General features: G+C 39.5%; 1 protein-coding gene across 5 annotated transcripts in view; it reads left to right on the top strand.

The window, feature by feature from the left end:
* Nucleotides 1-879: 879 nt before the first annotated feature.
* Nucleotides 880-21,285, top strand: part of RAD23B (RAD23 homolog B, nucleotide excision repair protein) — a 44,813-nt gene continuing 24,407 nt past the window's right edge. The window contains exons 1-3 of one of the 5 annotated variants that reach the window (XM_032860791.1): nucleotides 880-1,363; nucleotides 18,655-18,736; nucleotides 19,058-19,137. In XM_032860791.1, the coding sequence (XP_032716682.1) occupies nucleotides 1,298-1,363; nucleotides 18,655-18,736; nucleotides 19,058-19,137 (228 nt within the window). In that variant the 5' untranslated portion in view covers nucleotides 880-1,297. Of the gene's footprint in view, nucleotides 1,364-1,889; nucleotides 2,004-18,654; nucleotides 18,737-19,057; nucleotides 19,138-21,285 lie in introns of those variants that run through there. The other 4 variants (XM_032860788.1, XM_032860789.1, XM_032860790.1 and 1 more) reach the window with 4 other exon arrangements.

A 21,285-nucleotide genomic window follows, 5' to 3' on the forward strand; every position in this document is an offset into this window, starting at 1 on the left:
AAGATAATATCTATGTTATGTAGCAACTGGAAGATGATAAACGCTATGGAGGTAACAGAGGAGGCTACTGCAGTTGGGAAGTTGCTGTTCTAAGCCGAGGATTAGGGTAGACTTCACTGAGAAGGTGACATCTGAGCAAAGATTTGAAGGAGGGGAGACAAGTGAGCCACCCAGCCATCTGGGTAAAGAGGACTCGTACACGGGCGCAGCCAATGCGAAGGCAGGCCTTTAGGCGGGAGCAACTGCCTAGTACCCACCAACAACCCCAAGAACCAGGGAGAGGAGGGGGATGAGGGGAGAGGCAGGGGCTATGAATCCAATTCCAAGAACTGTGACTTTTACTTCTCGGTGACAGGAGCCACTGGACAGTTCTATTCACGGAGGTGTTGGAGAACTTGACCTCCTCTGTCTTACTTAGGCCCAAGGTCCACCTAAGCATCCGGCACTGGAGTCTGCACTCTCAGGAGTAAGGAATTCGAGTCGCCACCACAAAGGCTCATCCACACAGAAAGCGCCGGTAAGCGCCGGCCCAGTACCTTGGTTACCACGAGCCTTTCTCTTAAACCCCGCCCCAACCTACCGCCCTCCAGACTTCGGCTTCCACTTAGCGCGGTCTCCACGTAGCGCTTCCCCAGCTACGGGTTGCGCAACTCAGGCAGCCGGGAGGAGTCTGGACGTAGGCGGAGCAGCGGCGGGCGGGAGAACGCCCCGGCTGCAAACGCCACAAGGAAGCCCCGAGAGCCCTCCAGACGCCCACTGACTGCGCCTGCGCACGCCCGATCCAGGCCGCCGACATTCCAGAGCCGCAATCAGCCCCGCCCCAATTCCGGGGCGGAGTTCTCGACCGCGCCTGCGCACAGCCTCGCCGCACCCTACGCCTGCGCGCTTCGTCAGCCCGGCCCCATCCCCCAGATTTTTTCGGGTGGGGGAGGGGGCGCGTCTCAGCGAGTCACGTTGATGGCGGCCACCAGCCTGTGGTGAGCTAGCGGATTCTCTGCTTGTCTCGCAGAGCCCCTCGTGCCTCCTGCAGACTCAGTGGCCGGCGTCGGGAGCGTGAGGAAGCACGGCGGCCAGAACTCGCGAGGAAGGCCGCAGTCGCGGAGGTAGCGGCGCGGCCCGGGCCCAGGGCTGGGGGACAGGCCGCTCCGCAGGGCGAATGTGACAAGCCCCCACCCCCACCGCCTTCCTCCCGAGTGCGCCAGGAGCGCGGGCGACCCCGGGGCCCCGCCAGGCCACAGACCCCGCCCAGCGGCCAGCACCCGGAGCAGGCCCGGCAGCGGAGCTGCGCGCCGGCACCATGCTGGTCACCCTGAAGACCCTCCAGCAGCAGACCTTCAAGATCGACATCGACCCCGACGAGACGGTGCGAGCGGCGGGGAGCGTGCCCGGGCAGGGTGGAGGCGGCCGCGCGCGGGCCGCGGGGAGCGCGAGGAGCCCGTCAGGCCTGGGCGGGGGGCGGCGCGGCGGTTCTGTGCGCCAGGCGGGGGCCTCAACCCGGAGCAGGGCCCCGGAGCAGGGCCCCGCAGCGCAGCCGAGCGGGGAAAGCCCTCAGCACACCCGGGAGTGTGCGGCGAGCGTGGGGCTCGGGCCCCGGGCGCTGGATAAGGCCTGCTAACCCTGGTCAGGGCCCGGGGTTCCGGCCCCGGCCGTGTACGGCCCACCCGAGCTTTCGGAGTTGGCCGCAGGCTTTGTGGCAGGAGTAAGGGGAAGCAGTGGCTGGACGCCGAAGCCCTGGTGGCAGATGGCGTGGAGCACACGGCCGCGGGGCACGGGAGGCCTGGGCCTCGGAAGCTCTCAGTAGTGGAACCGGAGGGGTAGGGGGAGGTCAAGGCTTCCTCGGTGATGGAGTCGGCCTCTCTGGGTCCTTGGGTGCGGGAGGGAGATGTAGGCGTCGTCGCTACCTCCTGCGTGGACCCGGTTGGGCGCTGAAGTCTGGGAGGTGGTAACTGGAGAGAATGAGCTTTAAAAAAAGATATCAGGTTCCGTCAGCCGCAGAGTGAAAGGTGAGTGGAAAGGAGTGTTGAAAATGAATTATTTGCCCCCTCCTCCCCAGAATTGGCGACCCTTTTATTGGCATATACTATCTTGAATTCTGTAGCCTAGGTTCTCCCGCCACCGAGCCCACACCCCTACGTAGATTGCACTTCCAGGCCTCTTTGGTGGTGAAGATTTTTTTGTTTCACATCCAGGCTCTAACTCACTTCCAGATTGACTCCTCTTGCGTTAGAAGTCTTGTAATGTAGGTACTGGAAACCTTGCACTCTTCCCCCAGCTCTCAAATAATAGCATTTCAAGGTAGAAAAAAAAAAAAGGAAAAACTTCGGATCTTTCTGCAGTTAAACCCTCGAACACTTCAAAAGTCCACGTGGTAGATTCTCGTGCCATCTTCTGTATGTGTGACTGCAAAAAGAGCCACAGTGTTTAAGTCAGTACAACTTTATGCCAAGAATCTAAATATGCCACCGGTGTGAATTTGCTGTTGTTTTGGAATTGTGCTTCTGTGCATCATTAAGACTGTCCTGTTTAGTTTAAACCAGCTGCTTTCTGCCCATCTGTATTTTAAAAAAAATAGTTGACTCTGGTTTTGGTGAAGGTCAGGGGTCTTGCTGTTCGATCAGTTCCATTTGTGCTTCTGTCTTACTTGCTATGTACCTGCCTTTCAGAGATGTGAGGTTATTAAATGGTGTTTAATTGGTGGTCAGTAAATGTAATCTGTAACGGATACTTTTGGGTGAGGATATAGTTATATGTTTTACCTGTCTCATTTAATCTGAAGTTTTGCACCTCTTCAGTTATTTAAGAAACATAGTTCCCAATCTTCTTAGAACTGTGACACAAAATAATTTTATTGCAAGAATATGTAAAAGTATACTTTGTGATTAAATTCTTAAAGGTACAGGAGATAGCAATTATAGATTAGAAACTGACGCCCTGTGAATTGATGTAAGTAATAGAAGTCAATTTTTTCTTAAATTTTTCTTTATTGCTGATTGTTTACTAATAAGTTAAAGGATGAAAGTTTAAAGTGCAGCTGTATAATGTTTTCAGACAAAACTTTTTATAAAATGTCTATTTGATTTTGGTTCTTTGCACTAATATTGGTGCAGCAGGAACTTTACCAGCTTACAATATTCAGAATTAACTCCAGAATTATTGAAACCTAAAGGAGGTTTTTGTAAATACCTGTGGGTGTATTGAAGTTACGCAGTAACTTTTCTACAGCTCCACCGAATGTTTGGTATTTGGATAGCTCTTTCTGCACTTGGTGCATCTTAGAGCCAATATTGTATTTGTATATGCGCCTCACTGTATTAATTATTTACCAGTTTACCTCAAAGGAATGTCTTGAGTTATATGATTTATAAATATTCTTCTAAAAGTGTATTTTCAGAAAGACCATTGTTAGAGAGTGGCTTCAGCTTTTTGTTCCTATTTGTTTAAATATATTTTTGTTCTGTTTATATAAACATAAAAACTAACATTGTTAATCTGGAGCAAGAAATGAAGACATTTAATCAGTGGTGTGTGGAACATTTACGTTAAATGACATGTAGGATTTCCTTTTTTTTTTCTTCTAAAGTTTTATTTTTGAGTAATGTCTACACACAATGTGAAGCTCAAACATAAAACACTGAGATCAAGAATCCCTGCTCCCCCCGCTGAGCTAGCCAGGCCCCCTTTGTAAGATTTCATTTTAATGAACTTAAATTTCAGAAATTTTGTAGTGGGTTTTTTTTAATATCTATTTTTGATAGAGTATTTAGGTAAAATTGCTGTAAGAAAAGAAACAGTGAAAGTTGTAATAATATAAGGAAACTCTAAGTGTCCTGTTTCTAATTTGTTGTGAAAACTAGGTAACCAAGGTTATTAGAAATAGGTCTAAAATAAAGGAGGAGAAAATAGGATTTTAGTGAGACCAGTAGGGAGAACCACATAAAATGAACAGTTTTTGCTCTCAGAGACCTTGATTTTGGCTCCTCAAAGGTTTGTCCCTGTTTGATTTTTACCTAGAAGTAAGAAAATTAAGTAACTTTGAAGTTGCCAGTACAGAAACTCTGAACTTGAGATGAGCAGAACAAAAATGAATGCAAGACAAGACTGAGATAAGAGGAACCATGGGAGTGATTCATTTGTTGAACATGTGTATGTTTGGTGGTTTGAGTGTCAGCACTGGAGTAAGGCACATGTGGACTGTGGTGGGTCTTTTGGGAGCCTTCATGACCTAGTAGCTCAAAAGCTGTAGGGTAGATGTACAAAGTGGGGAAAGCAATGGAATTTGTTTTTATATTGTTTGTATTAGCTTTAGTTTTTGAATGCTGAAAGTCCTCTCCCCCTTTTACAGCTGCCAAAATTTTCTTAACACTTGTTAACCATTCTGGGTTATTTACTTGACCATTCCTGTGCACTGCCTTTAGTGTAATCATTGCAAGTTTTTATTATAATAAGTAATCTGTCTCCTCTTATAGTCAAACAGTACAGAAACAAAATGAGAAGTTTGGATGGGAAGACCATTGCTAAAAGAGAATATTCTTAATTGTGTGAAGTTTTATTTTAAAGAGATTTACTGTAAAAAACAAAACAGATTTAATCTATATAAAGCATTCTGTGATATCTAATAGACTGCTACATGTATAAAATTTTTAAAAATTTGAAAGTTGACGATGTGATGGATGGACATACAGAGGAAAATGGAATTCATAGTTTTTCTAAAAGCTCAAATCAAAAGTCACTTTGTTTTGTTTTGTGGTTACTTCAACCATTAGTTAGGAATCGGTATATTAACAAAAACTGACATGATTGTAATACATTGCAGATTTTATTGTATCACTAATAATGGTGACAAGAAAAAGTGTGATATTAAGATTTAATTCTTCAATATGCTAACCCTTGTCACTGTTGTGTGCTTTCAGTAAGTGGAAAAACAAAGTAAGTTTGAGATTAGATTTTAAATGAACAAGCTGAAATGCAGTTATAATAGGACATAAATGACATCAAAGCTGTTGTATGTATATGTTGGAAGTTTTGGATAAAAGAACTGTAGAGATATAGTAGTTTTAATTATTATTGATAGCACATTTAGTGTACCACACAGTAATGTGTAAAGAATTACCTTGCTTTGTGATTTATTTGTATAGTATTGGTGCTTATGCTGTAAAATATTGTTTAGTACTTTTCTGTATGTGGTATTTATTAACCATAATTTATTAGCAGTTTGTTCCTGTTGTGGTTTATTGTATAATAATATAGTTGTGCTGGAGATAGTACTTTATTATAGAAGTTTCCTAAATTGTAAATATATTAAGAGTAATAAATGTATAAAAATACTGTATCACAGGGGAGGGGGCACCTGGGTGGCCCAGTCGGTTGAGGGTCTGACTCTTGGTTTTGGCTCAGGTCATGATCTCAGGATCTGGGATGGAGCCCCATGTTGGGCACTGTGCTCAGCAGGGAGTCTGCTTGAGATGCTCTCTCTCTTTAAAATAAAAAAGTAAATCTGAAAAACTGTATCACAGACATGAAATTAAGGTTTCTTGGCATATTGGTAAAACATAACACAGGAAGTACCTGGGAGATCAGGTATGGTTTCTTCCAGACTTTTTTTCTTCCTATACCTAGCACATAGTGGGCATTTAATAAACACCTTCTGAATTAATTTAATACATTCTTTTAGTGATCCCTCAGTATTTGCATGTTGATTCATTTATTTAATGTTTGTTGAGTACTTACTAAACATTCAGTCCTACTGGTCATGGTGCATATATTACAGTGGAATAAACCGTTTAAAAAAACAAATTTTAATAACCAGATGATGCTAAGAGCTATGTAGAGAATTGAAATAGGGTGAGGTAATGTGATAGTGTATGACTGGGTGGCTACTTTTAAATTGACTAGTCATTGAAGGGCTCTTTGAATACAGTGACATTTAAACTGATATCTGAATAATAATAAGTACTCAGATGGGGATGAGTGTTTTCTGTAGGGAAAGACCTTTAAGAGTGTGGAGAAGAGAAGTAATAGATCAGAGTTAGGCAAGGGGCCAGAGCCTATAAGGACTTTACAGTAAGCTGGGGGGGGGGGTTCAAGGTAAAATAGGAAGCCTTTGGGAATTTTAAGCAGAGGAGAAAATTTTTTTTTATGATTTAAAAGGTTACTTTGCTGGATGGGAAATGGGGTAGTAGGATGAGCAAGAGGGATAGCAGGGAGACAAGTTAGGCTTGCATAGTAGTCTTAAACATTCAGGGCTTAACTAGGGAAGTAGGAGCCACAGACAGATAGGAAGAAAAATGGATGGATTTGAGATGTGTTTGGGAAGGTAGAGTTGAGAGAATTTTTGTTGGGTTGGAGTGGGGAAATTTGAGAAATTGAAGATTAAGCCTGGATTTTGATTGTATAGATTACGTGAATACTTGTGGTCTTTCCTGAGATGTACAGAGCTGGGAAGGGAGCAAGTTTGGGGTTACAGTGGGAACCCAAGACTTAAGTCTAAAATGCCCTACTGAACTTTGAAGTAAAGATAGCAAGTAGATTTCTTACGAATCTTTATTCCAGAGAGAAGTTTGGGTTGGAGATAGAGCCTTGATAATAGACAGCATATGTGGTGGACTTCAGTCCATGGGATGGGATGAGATCATCTAGCAGTCTTTTTCTGTGTCCATTGCGTGTGTAATTTGAACCCTAAATTTTTCACTATATGTAATTGTATTCTACTAGAATTGAAGATCCATGCTGAGGATGTACCTAGGTAATAGGATGGGGCCTGGGGTTGAAGCCTGGATTTGGAGATTTCATGTGGAGACTGAGTAAAAGAGGTCAGTCAAGGAACAATCTTTGAGGTAGGAAGAATCCAAGAAAAGAAAACGTTTCAGGAAGAAGGAAAGGATCAAATGTGTCTGCTGCTTGAGAATTCAAGAGACATACCCTTTGGTTTTGACAACTTGGAGATTATTAGTTACCCTGACAAGTAATCTCCATGGGATGGTGGAGCCAAAATTTGTGTTTGAATGGACTGAGGAATGAATGGGAGATGAGGAAATGCAGATAGAATTATGAACTTATATTAGTTATCTTGACATTGTCATTTCCCCTGATGTAGCTGCTTTTATCTCTGTGTTAAAAGCATGTGAAAATGATCACAAATCTGAGCTTCACAGCATGTGATAGACATTGTTTAAAAAAGACATCCACACCAGAATTGTGGAAAATAATGTAGTAGTGTATATTTTCAAAAGAAGAAATGAATGCCAATGTGACTAGTAACTTGCTGCCATCACCCAGTTAGTGGCTTTGGTAGTTTCATTATCTGTGAAAGATGGTCTTGCTCAGACACCTGGCCTTGTGTTCCTTAATCTCTCATCCAGTGTTCTTTCCTTCTATGCTACCTCAATTACTCAGTCCCATGACTGGTAACTAGATCTTATTACCAGTAACTATAGCTATTCCCCCATTCCCAGTAATCTGTTTTTAGTATCCTACTTTACCTTTCTTCTGATTCCAGTTGTATTGAAACCTATAGTTCATTTGATCCACCTGTTTTGGGTTTTTGTTTTGTTTTGTTTTGTTTTTTTGCTGGCCTTCCCTTTATGTTATTGCTTCCACTCTTACGCAGCTAAAACAGGGTCAGTGATGATAATTACTCTCTTGCAAGGGTCAGCATAGCAGGCTGTCTGAGTTTCAGTTCTGGCTACAGCACCTGTTCTGTGACCTTGGGCAAGTTACCCAATAATGTGCCTGTCTGCTCATCTTAAAATGAGGGTATTGCCACTGGAACTACTAACCTCATATGGTTGGAAGGTTTTACGAGTTTGAGAGCATACACATAAAACCGAGAACATACACATAAAACCGTGACCACGCTTGACAACATGGTCCCACTCTCACTTCATTGTTTTTGCTTGGAAAACCCCAAATGTGACTAAATTCAGTTTTGTTTGTGCATGCACTGTGTAGCTAGAAGACAAACACATAGCCACATTGATTTGTCTCACTTAAAACTCCTGAACGTTAATTGGGCACTTTGTATTGCCTGTTAAGTGTGCTTCACTAGTACACTAGTCAGTCCATTCACTCTTCCGTTGTCCTTATTTTCAGCCGATAACCCTAGCTTTAGATTTTATTGAGAATATAGAAGCAGTTGGGACAGAACTTTTGCAGAGTCCTACCACAACTACCTACTTCGTCTATTCTCCTTTAGTTGGGGGTCGGTATCTATTTGGGTGGTACTAAGCCTGGTCCCTCTCCTTTGCCACTGTACCCTATACGTGGTCATCTGTGCAGGACCTCAATCCATCTCTTCTTTTCTCTTCTGCCTCATTCATTTTTCCATTCTAGAATATTCAGACATTTTCTCCATGTTAAAAAAGTCTCACTTGTCTCCATATCCCTTTTGGCTGCTCCATATCCCATTTCCCTGCTGCTCTTCATAGCAGCTTAAGGGTAGCTGTTGACTCTTTATTTGTTTTTACATCTTGCTGTCTTTCAGATACATTGTACTACTGCTGAGGGGTGAGTTTTTTTCCCCATTTTGGATTTGTTCTATGCCCTTGAGCTCTTAAATCTCTTTTCTCGTTAGTAAAATAGAAGTAATAATAACTTGCCTGCCTTTTAGAATTGATACGAAAATCAAATAAGATCATGGATCTGAAAATTTTTAGTGACTAAAAATAAACGTATGCCAATTTTTTTAAAACAAATCCTGCTCTTTCGTCGATTTTCCGTTATCTTGATCAATGCTTTCACTATCTTTTCTTAAAAAGGATTGTATGGATGTGGTATCCTCTCATTGTGTCAACTTGATATAATCAGCAATTTCAGTTTTTAAGAGTGGTGTTCTGCTTTTTTTTTTTTTCTTTAGTTTGGAAATTATGAGATATTTGATAGGTAATGTATAAAATTTCTGTTACTTTTGGAAAGAAATGTGCTAAATTTGAACCTGTCACAGCACAGAATGCTGCTGAAGGACATCACACCATCTGTTCCTGTAAGTTTGGATAAATCCTTATGTAGTGTCTCCAAGAGCTAATTTTATAACTCAGTGAACTTTATAAACCCTTTAAACATTATATAAACCTTGTCTAGCAGAGGAAGTAGACTGGCTACAAATGACTAATATATATGAGCTGATCCTAAATACTTCAACAAGTAGATAAAAATTATGTGTCACTCCCTCTCTCCTTTCCCTCTTTTTTGTAGTGTGTAAGATCCTTTATCTGCCTATATAGAAACTTTAAAAGTTATAGGTATCTTGAGATATCTACCTTTCTACTTAGTTCTCAAAATCTGTGTCTGTTTTAATCTTGTTGAAATCATACTGTTAAGAATATATTTTAATATATATTAAATTGGCATGAATAGTTCGGCTTAGGAGACTAAATATCATAGTTTCTGTGGGAAAGATAGATTCTGGATTTCAAATTACATTTTTTCAAAGATTATTTATTTATTAGAACAGAGAGAACATCAGTGGTGGGGGTTGGCACAGAGGGTGCTGGAGGAGCAAGCTCCTTGCTGCAGAGACACTGAGGCGGGAATCATGACCCCTGCGGAGCCACCCACACATCCCCCAAATTATATTTTAAAATCATGGCCTTTTAGATCATAATCATAATTTGAGAATTGATGGCTTTTATTTACTGGTCTATTCACACATTATTAATACTGTACTCTCAGTAATAAAAAAAATCTCTTCTGCTACATTCTTTCATTCCTTGGGTCTAGTGGGAAGATTTTTCCTGTTGCACTAAAATCAGCTGATTCTTTATAGTCAGTTCTATTTTTAGAATTAACAGGAGCCTACTTTGAGGAGTAGGCTCATCATGAGGAGTAGGAGGAATCCAGGAAATACTCCTTGGTGCCTGCAACTTTATCATATGGAAGGATACCACCCAAAGAATTTTTAAAAAGGCGGGGGGGACACCTGGGTGGCTCAGTTGGTTAAGCTGCTGTCTTCGGCTGGGTCATGATCCCAGTGTTCTGGGATCGAGTCCCACATGGCTCCTTGCTTGGCAGGGAGCCTGCTTCTCCCTCTGCCTCTGCCTGCTACTCTGTCTGCCTGTGCTTGGTCGCGCGCGCTCGCTCTCTCTCTGATAAATACATAAATAAAATCTTTAAAAAAAAAAAAAAAAAGCATTGCCCACAGTGTAAATCTGTGAAATCCTTTTGCTTTAGGACTCCCCTTTTGCTAATGGTTAATTGCCAAACTTTGGTTGCTCTTTTGTTTTTCAAAATTTAGCTAGGTATTAGACTTTCTCTTTTTCTTTTTTAAATAACCTCTGTGCCCAGCGTGGGGCTCAAACTCAAGACCCTGAGATCAGAAGTTGCATGCTCTACCAACTGAGCCAATCAGGCTCCCCAGACTTTTCCTTTCTAATGAAGATTCCTCTCAAAATTGCAATGCACTCTTGTATAAGTAAGTATAAGTGTTAGTAAGCAATGGTTGGAGGGAGGATGCAGTGATTTTTTTCTTTGCTTTTAAACTTTTTAAATTTTCCCTTAAATTACTAAAATAATCCAGGCTTATTATAGTTAGTAAGTGTATAGAAGAGTGGAAGGCTTTATGCCTCTGGTCCAAATAACCACTATGGACTCCGTATGCTGCTAGACATTTTTTTTTATGTACATGTAACACATAAACATAACTACACTATGTTTTTTAAAAAATCAACCAGCTTTTGCCCCTGAAAGATAATTATAAATGTGTCATTTATTCATATGTACACTCATTCAGTGAATATCTTGCATGTGTGGTGATGGTTCTTGTATTGCATTGTATTGAAATGAATGCGTGTACAATAATCTATTTTACCATTGAATGTTTAGGGCTTTCAGTATTACAAACAGTAGTGTGGTACACATACTTTGTTCCTGTATCTTTGAAGTATTTGTGTGAACATGTCTTTAGCATTGATTTCTAGATGTAGAATTACTGGGTCAGAGGCGTCAGTTTGCTTCAGAATTGCCTGCATCAGTGCTCACAAGTGTCAGCTTCCACATGAGTAACTAGCCAGGACTCAAATAAGAGATGTAACACAGATTAAATGAGTTAAATTTTGTGATGCTCTTCATATTCTGCCAGGCATGTGGTAAGTACATGGCACCCATGAGCTGTTATTCATTCAGCCTCTGTATTTCACGGCTACCCATTAAAGCTTGCGTAATTTTTTTTTTTTTTTTTTTTTTTTTTTTTTTTTACTACTTACAACAGTAGTAAGTAAGAACACAGTTATAGCAGAAATAAGGAAAATACACTGTAACATTTAGGAAGCTGGCTTATCATATGCATATTCAGTTGCTAACCAAATCAACAAGCTGTAGTCCTAGAAATCTCATGTGGCAGTGCTATGTGAGAAGGCTGAGGTGCAAAACAGTATGTTACTATGGTGGGGATATAATTTGTAAGACATTATTTTGATATCTTAAGTTTGTCGAATGGAAAAGACTATTAATGGTTATTGGCCTGAACTAGGGTCGTGCCAGGGAATGCAGTGTAATATTCACATTGGGAAATAATTAGATGTAATTTGGAACCACTGGTTGAATGATTTGGTGTGAGGAATGTGGAAGAGACAAGCACCTCATGCGAATGAGATGAAAAAGGATAACTGATCAGCTGTTGTGTTGGCAGCTTGTAATACACTATTATTATTACTGTGATTGTCTCCCTTTTGTCGGGGGGGTGGGGAAGCCCTGTCAGCCATGTTTAATGTTAGATAAAGAGTATGTTTTTCTTTTCTTTTTTTTTTTTTTTTAAGATTTTATTTATTTGAGAGAGAATGAGACAGAAAGAGCGAGCATGGCGGGGGGGGAGGATCAGAGGGAGGAGCAGACTCCCCACCAAGCAGGGAGCCCGATGTGGCCCTGGGATTCCAGGACCATGACCTGAGCCGAAGGCAGTTGCTTAACCAGCTGAGCCACCCAGGTTCCCAGGAGTATGTTTTTCTTTTAAAATGCACTTCTTTCATCAGAGAAGTATGCGACTAGGAAAAATGTTTGATTCTTGATTGTTAACAGTGCTTTATTGATGGTTGGGTTGATGATAAACTCATTCTTTAGGGGGGAATAAACAGCAAAATGAAAGGATAGCCTTGGTTATTTACTGGGACTGTGGTGATCAATTCTAGATCCATCCTGTTCACTACTTAATGATATAGCACTGGCATGGGGCTCAGCACAGTTAAAGGAGTCATAACTGCATCCGTTGCTGGTCATAACTTTCCCAAGAAAAGCCATGTGCAGAGGTGCTACCTCTTCTTTTTTTGCCACATCCAGAAAGAAAGCCTTTCTTTATAAGCTGTTTTAAAGTGTGTTCAATTCGATCAGGTTAGGATTTAGACTAATTAGTATATAGACTATCTTTCAGCAAATGTATTATGGTTGAAATGCCTACGGGATTCCAGTAAAGGTGTTGAGTAGAGACTTAGGTATGCATGGCTAAAGTTAAGGAGAGGGCTAAGAAGTGACACCTGGATGGTTATTAAAACTAAAGGAGATGGATTATCTGGGAACTTTATATAGAACAAAAAGGCAGCCTTGGGTATAACACTGAGCTGCACTTAAAGGGCTAGCCAGGGGAGAGGATTTCACAAAGCAGTGAAAAGAAAGATAGGAAATCCAGACGGCATGGCTTTATGGGCGCAGAAGGAAGGCAGTGTGAACAGGAGAGACAGGTCAATATTGTTTAATGTGACAAGTCAAGTAAGGTAGGGAAGGACTAAGAAATGACTGGTTATGATTTTTGCTGAATAGTGATACTGGAAAGAGCAGTTTTATGGAATTGTGGGGATAGGGAGAAGATATGCAGCAGAAGGAGAATAAAGTCCGTTTTTCTGTCAGCACTGTATGGTTGAGTAATAGGTGTGGTGTTAAGAGTAAGTACTACAGTGTGTGTAGTTAATTTTTTGAAAAATGCCCGAGACTAAGGGGAGGAGAGTGTAGCTACCAAGAGATAAGGGGAGTTGGTAAGTTTTTGTTTTGTTTTTAAAAGGATAGAAAATTGGGTCTGTTTGAATGTAAATGAACTGGCTTTGAGGGAGAGGTTGAAAATACAGCTGGGGGAGGATAGGAAACAGTAAATCTAGCAAGGTACTGAAGAACACTGAAGGGAGAACCAGGGGAGAGATGGAAAGAATTAGGTTTGAAAGATAGGGATGCCTCTTTCACTTGATAAGTGAGAAGGAAATTAGGTGGATCTGGATGCAAAAAAAATAAAAACAAAAAAGTATATCCCGTTGGTGGCAGAAAGCGGAGGGTGAGTTCCTCTGACATCTGCTATGTTTTGAATGAAGTAGAGGATGGTTATCTGTGGGAAGGAGGGTAGTGTTGGGAATCAAATTTAGAGAAGACTGCAGGTTTGAAATACCTCTTGCGAGAATGGAGGAGAACCAGAAGAACAGAGGATTTAGTTATCTTTCATTTTCTATAGCATTTAGAAGACTAGATATAAATGAAAAGGTAGGGGTTGGATAGTTAAAAGTAATATTTGTTAGCTAAGTAAGGTAGGAGATACCACAGAGTGGTTGAACTAAATTTTACATTAAGTACTGATAGAAATAAAATCAGTTGTGTTGGTCCAGATAAGGAGCTTTGCCTGGCAGAAGCAGCACAAAGACAAGAAGGTCTAACAATAGAAGAAAAGTGATAGAAACAGTGGCATTGCTTATATGTGCTGAATAGTGCTGGCAGTAAAGATCACGATGAAAATAGGGGCTCTGGAGACCAGAGTCTTAATGAGATGCAAGACCAGGTGTAGTGAACGGTTATTGAGAGCTGATAGTAAAATGTGATTTGGTGCTTACAATTTCAAAGATGGGGACAGTTTTGGAATGACAAAATTCAGCCTGTGTCCTGTAGGTAATGACTTAAGTAGATTGAAAGTAAAGATCATGTTCTGTTTGGTTTCATTTTTTAAGTATGTAAAGATCATTGTGTTAAGGTTAGGAACAATGCCAAATTTTTGGACAGGTCAGTGCACCTGGTTCTAAAGTCTAGTTCAGTTGTTTTCTGTGATACTTAACCAGAAGTGGTATTGCTGGAGTGAATGGCCAACCCCTGAAAAATGTTGACCTTTGGTGTATTGCCCTTAAATACTTCATTGATTAATACTCTTTCTGAGAGTGTATCTCCTCACACTTAACACCAGGAATTGTTCAAGGCTGTCTTTTCTAGCATCATGGCACAGTGGGTTAATCATATCTGACTAAAAATTGTGTTTTGGTTAGTAATAAGGTTGAACTTTTTATTGACTACTTGTGAATTGTAGCCCTGTTACTTGTCTCATTTTTCTGTTGGCAAAAGACTATTTTCTTCCATTTCTCTTTTCTTAATTTATTTTCATTTTTCCTTGTTTTTGTCTTATTTGTATTTGACTTGCATGCTTAGTTTATTAATTTTCCTTCTTTAATAATAATAATTTTTTTTAAGATTTTTTACTTATTTGACAGAGAGAGAGATCACAAGTACACAAAGAGGCAGGCAGAGAGAGGAGGAAGCAGGCTCCCCGCTGAGCAGAGAGCCCGATGTGGGGCTCGATCCCAGGACCCTGAGATCATGACCTGAACAGAAGGCAGAGGCTTAACCCACTGAGCCACCCAGGCGCCCCAACAATTTTTTTTTTTTTAAAGAGAGTGTGCACATGACGGGGAGGAGGGTCAGAGGGAGGGAGAATTCCAGGCAGGCTCCACGCCCAGCACAGCTCAGCATGGCACTTGATCTCAGCACCCCAAGATCATGACCTGAGCCGAAATCAAGTTGGATGCTTAACTGACTAGCCACCCAGGTGCCCCAATAATAAACACTTTTTAGTATTGGGTGTTTTTGTTTTGTTTTGTTTTGTTTTGTTTTTAAGATGTTATTTATGGGGCACCTGGGTGGCTCAGTGGGTTAAAGCCTCTGCCTTCAGCTCAGGTCATGATCCCCGGGTACTGGGATCGAGCCTCGCATCGGGCTCTCTGCTCAGCAGGGAGCCTGCTTTCTCTTCTCTCTCTGCCTGCCTCTCTGTCTACTTGTGATCTCTGTCTGTCAAATAAATAAAATCTTTAAAAAATAAAAAGATTTTATTTATTTGGGGAGAGAGAGAGAGCGCACATAAGAGAGAGCACTGGCAGGGGTGAGGGGGAGAAGCAGACTCCCTGCAGAGCAAGGAGCCTTGCTGTGGGGCTTGATCCCAGAGTCCTGGAATCATGACCTGAGCAGAAGGTGGGTACTTACTGAGCCACCCGGGCACCCCTAAACACCTTTAGTGTTAGTCTGTGTGATTACTTTTTTAGCCAGATTTTATAGGTAATGTCTATAGAGTGTCTATAGAGTTGTTTTTAAGTTGTTACTTAACTTTTTTTTAAGTTGTTAGCCATACATTGTTATGTTCTTAATATGCTTTAATCATTTGTTTGGTTTCTTTGGAGCTAAACGATTGGAGGTGTTTGTTGTTGTTCTGTTTTTTTTTTTAGCTTCTAAGGGTTTTTGTCCCTTCCTCCCTCTTTTTGAGATAGGAAAGTAGAGAGTGAGTCAGTTCCATTATTTACTTAGGCTTATGGAAATAGTGAAATAGTCTTTGTGGCCCAAATTTTTAAAGTATATATATTCTATGGGTGCTGGAAATAAAAGTACAATTTTTATTGGATAGAAACTATATATATATATGTATGTCAGTTAAGTCTGTCTTAATTGCCCACATCCTGACCTGTCAGAAATGAAATTCCTGCTTATTTTTCTTTTGTTTTTTGCTTCATATATTTTTTATTTACTTTTTCTTCACATATTTCTGTGCTATATTAATTTATTCATTCAGCAAGTATTAATTGAGCAACTGCTGTGTGCTACACCATTATGTGCTATTCTGAGAACTAGATTCACTCCTAGTAACATGTGGTCTGTAATTCATTTGTGATTTTTTTTTTTTTTTTAAACCAAGCAACCACAGTTGCAAGTATTTCATCTCTTCTTTGAAGAAACAGGTGTGTGGAAGGAGATTTATCATTCACCACAGAGTGCTCTAACTGAGCTCTGCCATCACTCAGTTGACTTCGGGCAAGTCATTTAGCATGTAAGATAGCAGTTCTCAAAATTTTTGTTTTCAAGACCCTTTACACTCAGAATTTCTTGAGGACTCCAAAATAACTTTTGTCATTGTGCTTGTGTTTACCATATTAGAAATTAAACTGAAAAATGTTTTAAATATTCATTTAAAGATAACGCAATAAATGTTATATTTTTATGTGAAAAGTTCTTTTCTAAAACAATAACAAAAAAAAGTAATGAGAAGACAATGTTTTACTAGTTTTTACTAGTTTTGCAAGACTCTTTTTTTTTTTTTTTTTTTAAGTAGGTTTCACTCCCAGCGTGGGTCTCAAACTCACCACAATATGGGAAAACGCTAATTTGCTTAGTGCTGTGTATTAGTAAAGTTCATTTCCTGTCATTTCTATTTCTTTTTAAAGTAGGCTCCACACTCAGTGTGGGGCTTGAACTCACAGCCCTAAGATCAAGAGTCATATACTCTACCAACTGAACCAGCCAGGCACTCCCAAAACTCTTTAATGTTTGGCTTAATAGAAGGTAGATGGCTTCTCATCTGCTTCTGCATTCAGTCTTTTTGGTATTATATGCTTTGTAACCTCTGGAAAACTCAAGTATATACTTGTGAGAAAACTAGAATGGAAAAAGGCAAATGATGTCTTTTGACCTTACAGACCACCTGATAAGGTGTGTCCTGGGATCTAGCCATACATTAGGCTCCCTGCTCACCGGGAAGCCTGCTTCTCCCTTTCCCACTCTCCCTGTTTGTGTTCCCTCCCTCTCTGTGTCTCTCTGTCAAATAAATAAATAAAATCTTTTTTTAAAACATACTTTATCTTAGAAATCTGGATAGTATCTTTTATTTCCTGCTCTTAGCATGAAGTGCTAGCTGGATGTATAGGTAAAACCAGAACTATCAACATTAATTTAAAGCGAGGACCAACTGTAGAGTTATTGAAGTTGTAAAGTCTTTGTACTTCTTTATTCTGAAACACACATAGCAAGTGTTTATCATCTGATAAAGAACAGTATATGAAATCGACTAAGGCCATGGAATTTTATAGCCTTAGTTTACTGATGTTGAAATCAGATTCTCTGAGTGCTTTTTTTTTAAGTTGTTACTTGTGTTCATTTAACCTTTGAAATTCGGAACAATAGAAAGTAGTAGGCTTATATTGTGATGGATTTCTGCTCTGGGTAACATCAGAAGAGTGGTGATGCTGTTGACTCATTTCAGGAAGATCAGTACAGCAAGGGTAATTTTTATGGTGTGTGCAAAATACTCTACTTTAAAGCTTGAAGTCAGAAAGGTGTTTTGGGTTTCAGCTACTGAGTAGTAGCTGTGTGACGGGGGGAGGAGATTTAAACTCTCTTCTTCTCATCTGTAACATTGAGTGGATGATATTCCCATTTGTCCCAGAGTTTTGAGAATTATGTGAAATTGTGTACCTTAATGTACTTAAAGCTGTATAAGCATTATTGTCTTTTTTTTTCTTTTGGAAGATACACTGTTGCTTTTTAATTGTACAAAGGGACCTTCTCTTTATATCTCAGAAGGTTTTTCATCTCAAGCTCAGAACTATTCAACTTAGACAATTTTCAGAAGTATTGTGGGAAATTGAAGGAAATGGAATTTTCCCCTTTGATTCTTGTGTCTTTAATGAAACTAGTACTCACTCTTTGTATCCCTATCTGGCAGTCTTTCGCCTAAAGCTCAGAACTATCAACTTAGACAATTTTTAGAAGTATTCTGGGAAATAGAAGGAATAGAATTTTCGCTCTTGATTCCTGTGCCTTTAAAGTAATGAAACTAGTTCCATTATGTCTTCTTGCCTCTTTTACTCCTCTGCCACCCTGCTTTCTGATCAGTTTCAGAAATTGATTGGACTCATTTTCAAAATACCTTATAATGAGCCTATTGTCAGTAATTTTAGGAATCAAAGAGACTGTAAAGATTATCTATTTCAGTCCCTCTTACTTTGTAGATGAGAATGGTAATGAGAGAAACTAAGCTACTTGTTTAAGATCATTTAAGTGGTACAGTGCTCCTCAGCCAAAGTCGAACTTTGGAACCACCTGTAAAGCTTTTTAAAAAACACAGATGTTCATACCCATCCCCAGAAATTATGTTTTACTAATTGGTCTTTATGAAGCCCCCTTGGGTATGATTATAATGAAACGTATCCCACTTTTAAAGTGAATCATTTGCCATTTAACATTCATATTTGACTTCTATTATTGTTATAGATGTGACTATTTTATTTCTTAGAACTTTTAGGTTAGAAAGTTTATCTTTTTTACTCTGGGAAATAAGCTCATAAATTATAATGAGAATCAAAACTTTCTGATGTTGAATTCTGATGTTGAATATTTTGAATGGATTTATTAAGTCACCTGGTAACGTTTTTTTTTTTTAAATCTTTGTATGTGTAGCAACTGTGGTAAAACAAACTTCGTACCTATTATGCCTAATGATATGCATTAAGAATGAGTCTTCCTTGAAATACTGTTGTAAAGACATCTTTAAGTTTTTGGAAGTATTGACAATTAATATGCATAAAACCCTACCTTGCATTGTTTATTCAAATTCTGGATTGTCATTTGTTGTTTAGACTTTTTAGAAAAAAATCTTTATTTTTCCTGTAGGTGAAGGCACTGAAAGAGAAAATTGAATCTGAAAAGGGGAAAGATGCCTTTCCTGTAGCAGGTCAAAAATTAATTTATGCAGGTATGAATTAAATATTGAAAGTAATATGCTGTCTTCTTGCTTACAGTGACATTCTTTGGTTTTAGAAATTGTCATCTTATAAATTGTGTATGCAAATTGAGTCTGTCAGAAACATATATGGTTTTTGGTGTTTGATATCTTTTAGTCAAATGTTAGTGCCTTTTTACCCAAGTATATTTCTATTTATATTTATCTTGGCTGATTAGTTAATGTTTTTCTTATTGATAGAATTGACGTTGGTGATTGTTTGAACTTCAGTTATGTGTAAGACAAAGGTTATGGGGCTTCAGATAATGTGTTCTTTTTTTCTTAATGTACTAGGCAAAATCCTCAATGATGATACTGCTCTAAAAGAATATAAAATTGACGAAAAGAACTTCGTGGTGGTTATGGTGACAAAAGTAAGTTTAAGCCTTGTTCTGTATATCTTTATGCATGTGAGAGTTTTTTGTTTTTGTTTTTTGTTTTGTTTTGTTTTAAAGATTCGTTTATTTGACAGAATGAGAGAGAGGGAGAGCATGAGAGGAGAGAGGGTAAGGGGGAGAAGTAGATACCCTGCTGAGCAGGGATCCTGATGCAAGACTCAATCCTGGGACTCCAGGATCATGACCAGAGCTGAAGGCAGTCGCTTAACCAACTGAGCCACCCACGTGCCCTTGTTTTGTTTTTTAAATAATGGTCCTAAGCCGTTATACTTTAAGTGAATACAGTTTATGCACATCCATATGGCAAGTACTTAACTGTTATTTAAAGGTTTTTAACAGTCTACTTTGGGTCAGCCATAAAATTAATTATTTCATACATATATATAGCTTAAACATGATTTTTTTTAAAGATTTTTTATTTATTTATTTGACAGAGATTACAAGTAGGCAGAGAGTCAGGCGTTGGTGGGGGGAAGCTGGCTCCCCGCTGAGCAGAGAGCCCAATGCGGGGCTCAATCCCAGGACCCTGGGATCAGGACCTGAGCCAAAGGCAGAGGCTTTAACCCACTGAGTGACCCAGGCACCCCTATATAGCTTAAACATGATTTTAAATGAAACAGTTAAAAAATGTCATGTGAAAATTGTTAAGTTTTGCTGGAGCAGTAAAATCAGTAATTATGTAATTAAAAGTGTGATTCTTAGTAATTGAGTAAATAGTTATTTTGTGATTTTCATAGGGGTGCCTTAAAGGGACTTGGTAAATTATGTACTAGATCTGACCAACTCCTCCGGCAGAAAAGGCATTGTAAACTCCTAATTTCAGTGATGCTCCTTAGTTGAAGGGGTAGATTTTTAGACACTAAAAAGGGAATAGGCAGCTTAAGAAATGGTAGAATGACTGTTGTGAGAAAGCTTTTGGTTTGGGGGTGTTTTTTAGGTGGTGGGGCAGGAGAGAGAAAAATTTTAAGCAGGCTCCATGCCCAGTGCAGAGCTGGGCGTGGGGCTCAATCTCAGGACCCTGGAATCCTGACAAATGAGAATTCAGACACTTAACCAAGTGAGCTGCCTGGGCTCCCCTTGAGGAAGTTTGTTAAAGGGAATTTTTTGTGACTTACTGGAGTGAAACATATTTGGGGCGTTTATAAAAGTCAAAGTTTTTCTCTTACGCGAAGATGAATTTGGGTTCTTTCAGAGATACTGTTATATTTTTGTTTAAAGATAGATGAGCATGCAGTGGAGAGTTAAAACAAATAGAGATGTGGTGGTACTTATGACAGGAATTTTTTGGATTGAGTTGTAATCTGAGAAGATCAGTGATACTTGTGACACTGAAAATAAGTTTAAATAAGTAATTGGAAGTTTATCAAAGACTGAAAGAATAAATGAGAGGATTTTTTTTTTCTAAATTTAAGGTAATATATGCAGTAGAAAACAGTTGAGCAAGTAAATTGTAATTAACTGCATATTTTGTTCTGAGAAAAAGCAGCTAAACAGTTTATGGGTGTTAGATTTAAAAGTTTTTAATCCATTAAGAACCATAGTGTTTTGTTATATTAAAGCACTTACATTCACTAAATGTTAAATAGAGGAACAGAATCATGTACTCAGTCCAGTATTGTTAATTGTAATAAAATATACATAACACAGAATTTATTAGTTTAACCATTTTAATTGTACAGTTCAGTGGCATTAAGTACATTCACATTATGCAACCATCACCACCATCCGTTTCTAGAACTCGGTACCCCCTAAATAGTGACTCCTATTTCCCCCATCCCTCAGTCCTTGGTAACCACCATTCTGCTTTCTATGAGTTTAACTACTCTACATACTTCATATTAAGTGGAATCAGTGTGTTTTCCTTGTGTGACTGCCTTATTTCTGTTAGCATAATATGTCTTCCGGGTTCATCCATGTTGTAGCTATATGCCAGAATTTGTGTCCTTTTAGGGCTGAATAATATTGCATTGTCTCATCTAGTTTTATCACATATAGTACATAATGGAAAATGTGGTAGCCATATATTTGGATGTGTATGTTATTGATCTTATTTCGTTTAGTATTATAATAACCTTGATTATTTAGAACATTACTAAGAATTAAGCAGGATAGGTCTCAGAATAG

This window comes from Lontra canadensis, unplaced genomic scaffold (assembly GCF_010015895.1).
Source record: "Lontra canadensis isolate GAN:19392208 unplaced genomic scaffold, GSC_riverotter_1.0 scaffold19, whole genome shotgun sequence".
Taxonomy (NCBI): domain Eukaryota; kingdom Metazoa; phylum Chordata; class Mammalia; order Carnivora; family Mustelidae; genus Lontra; species Lontra canadensis.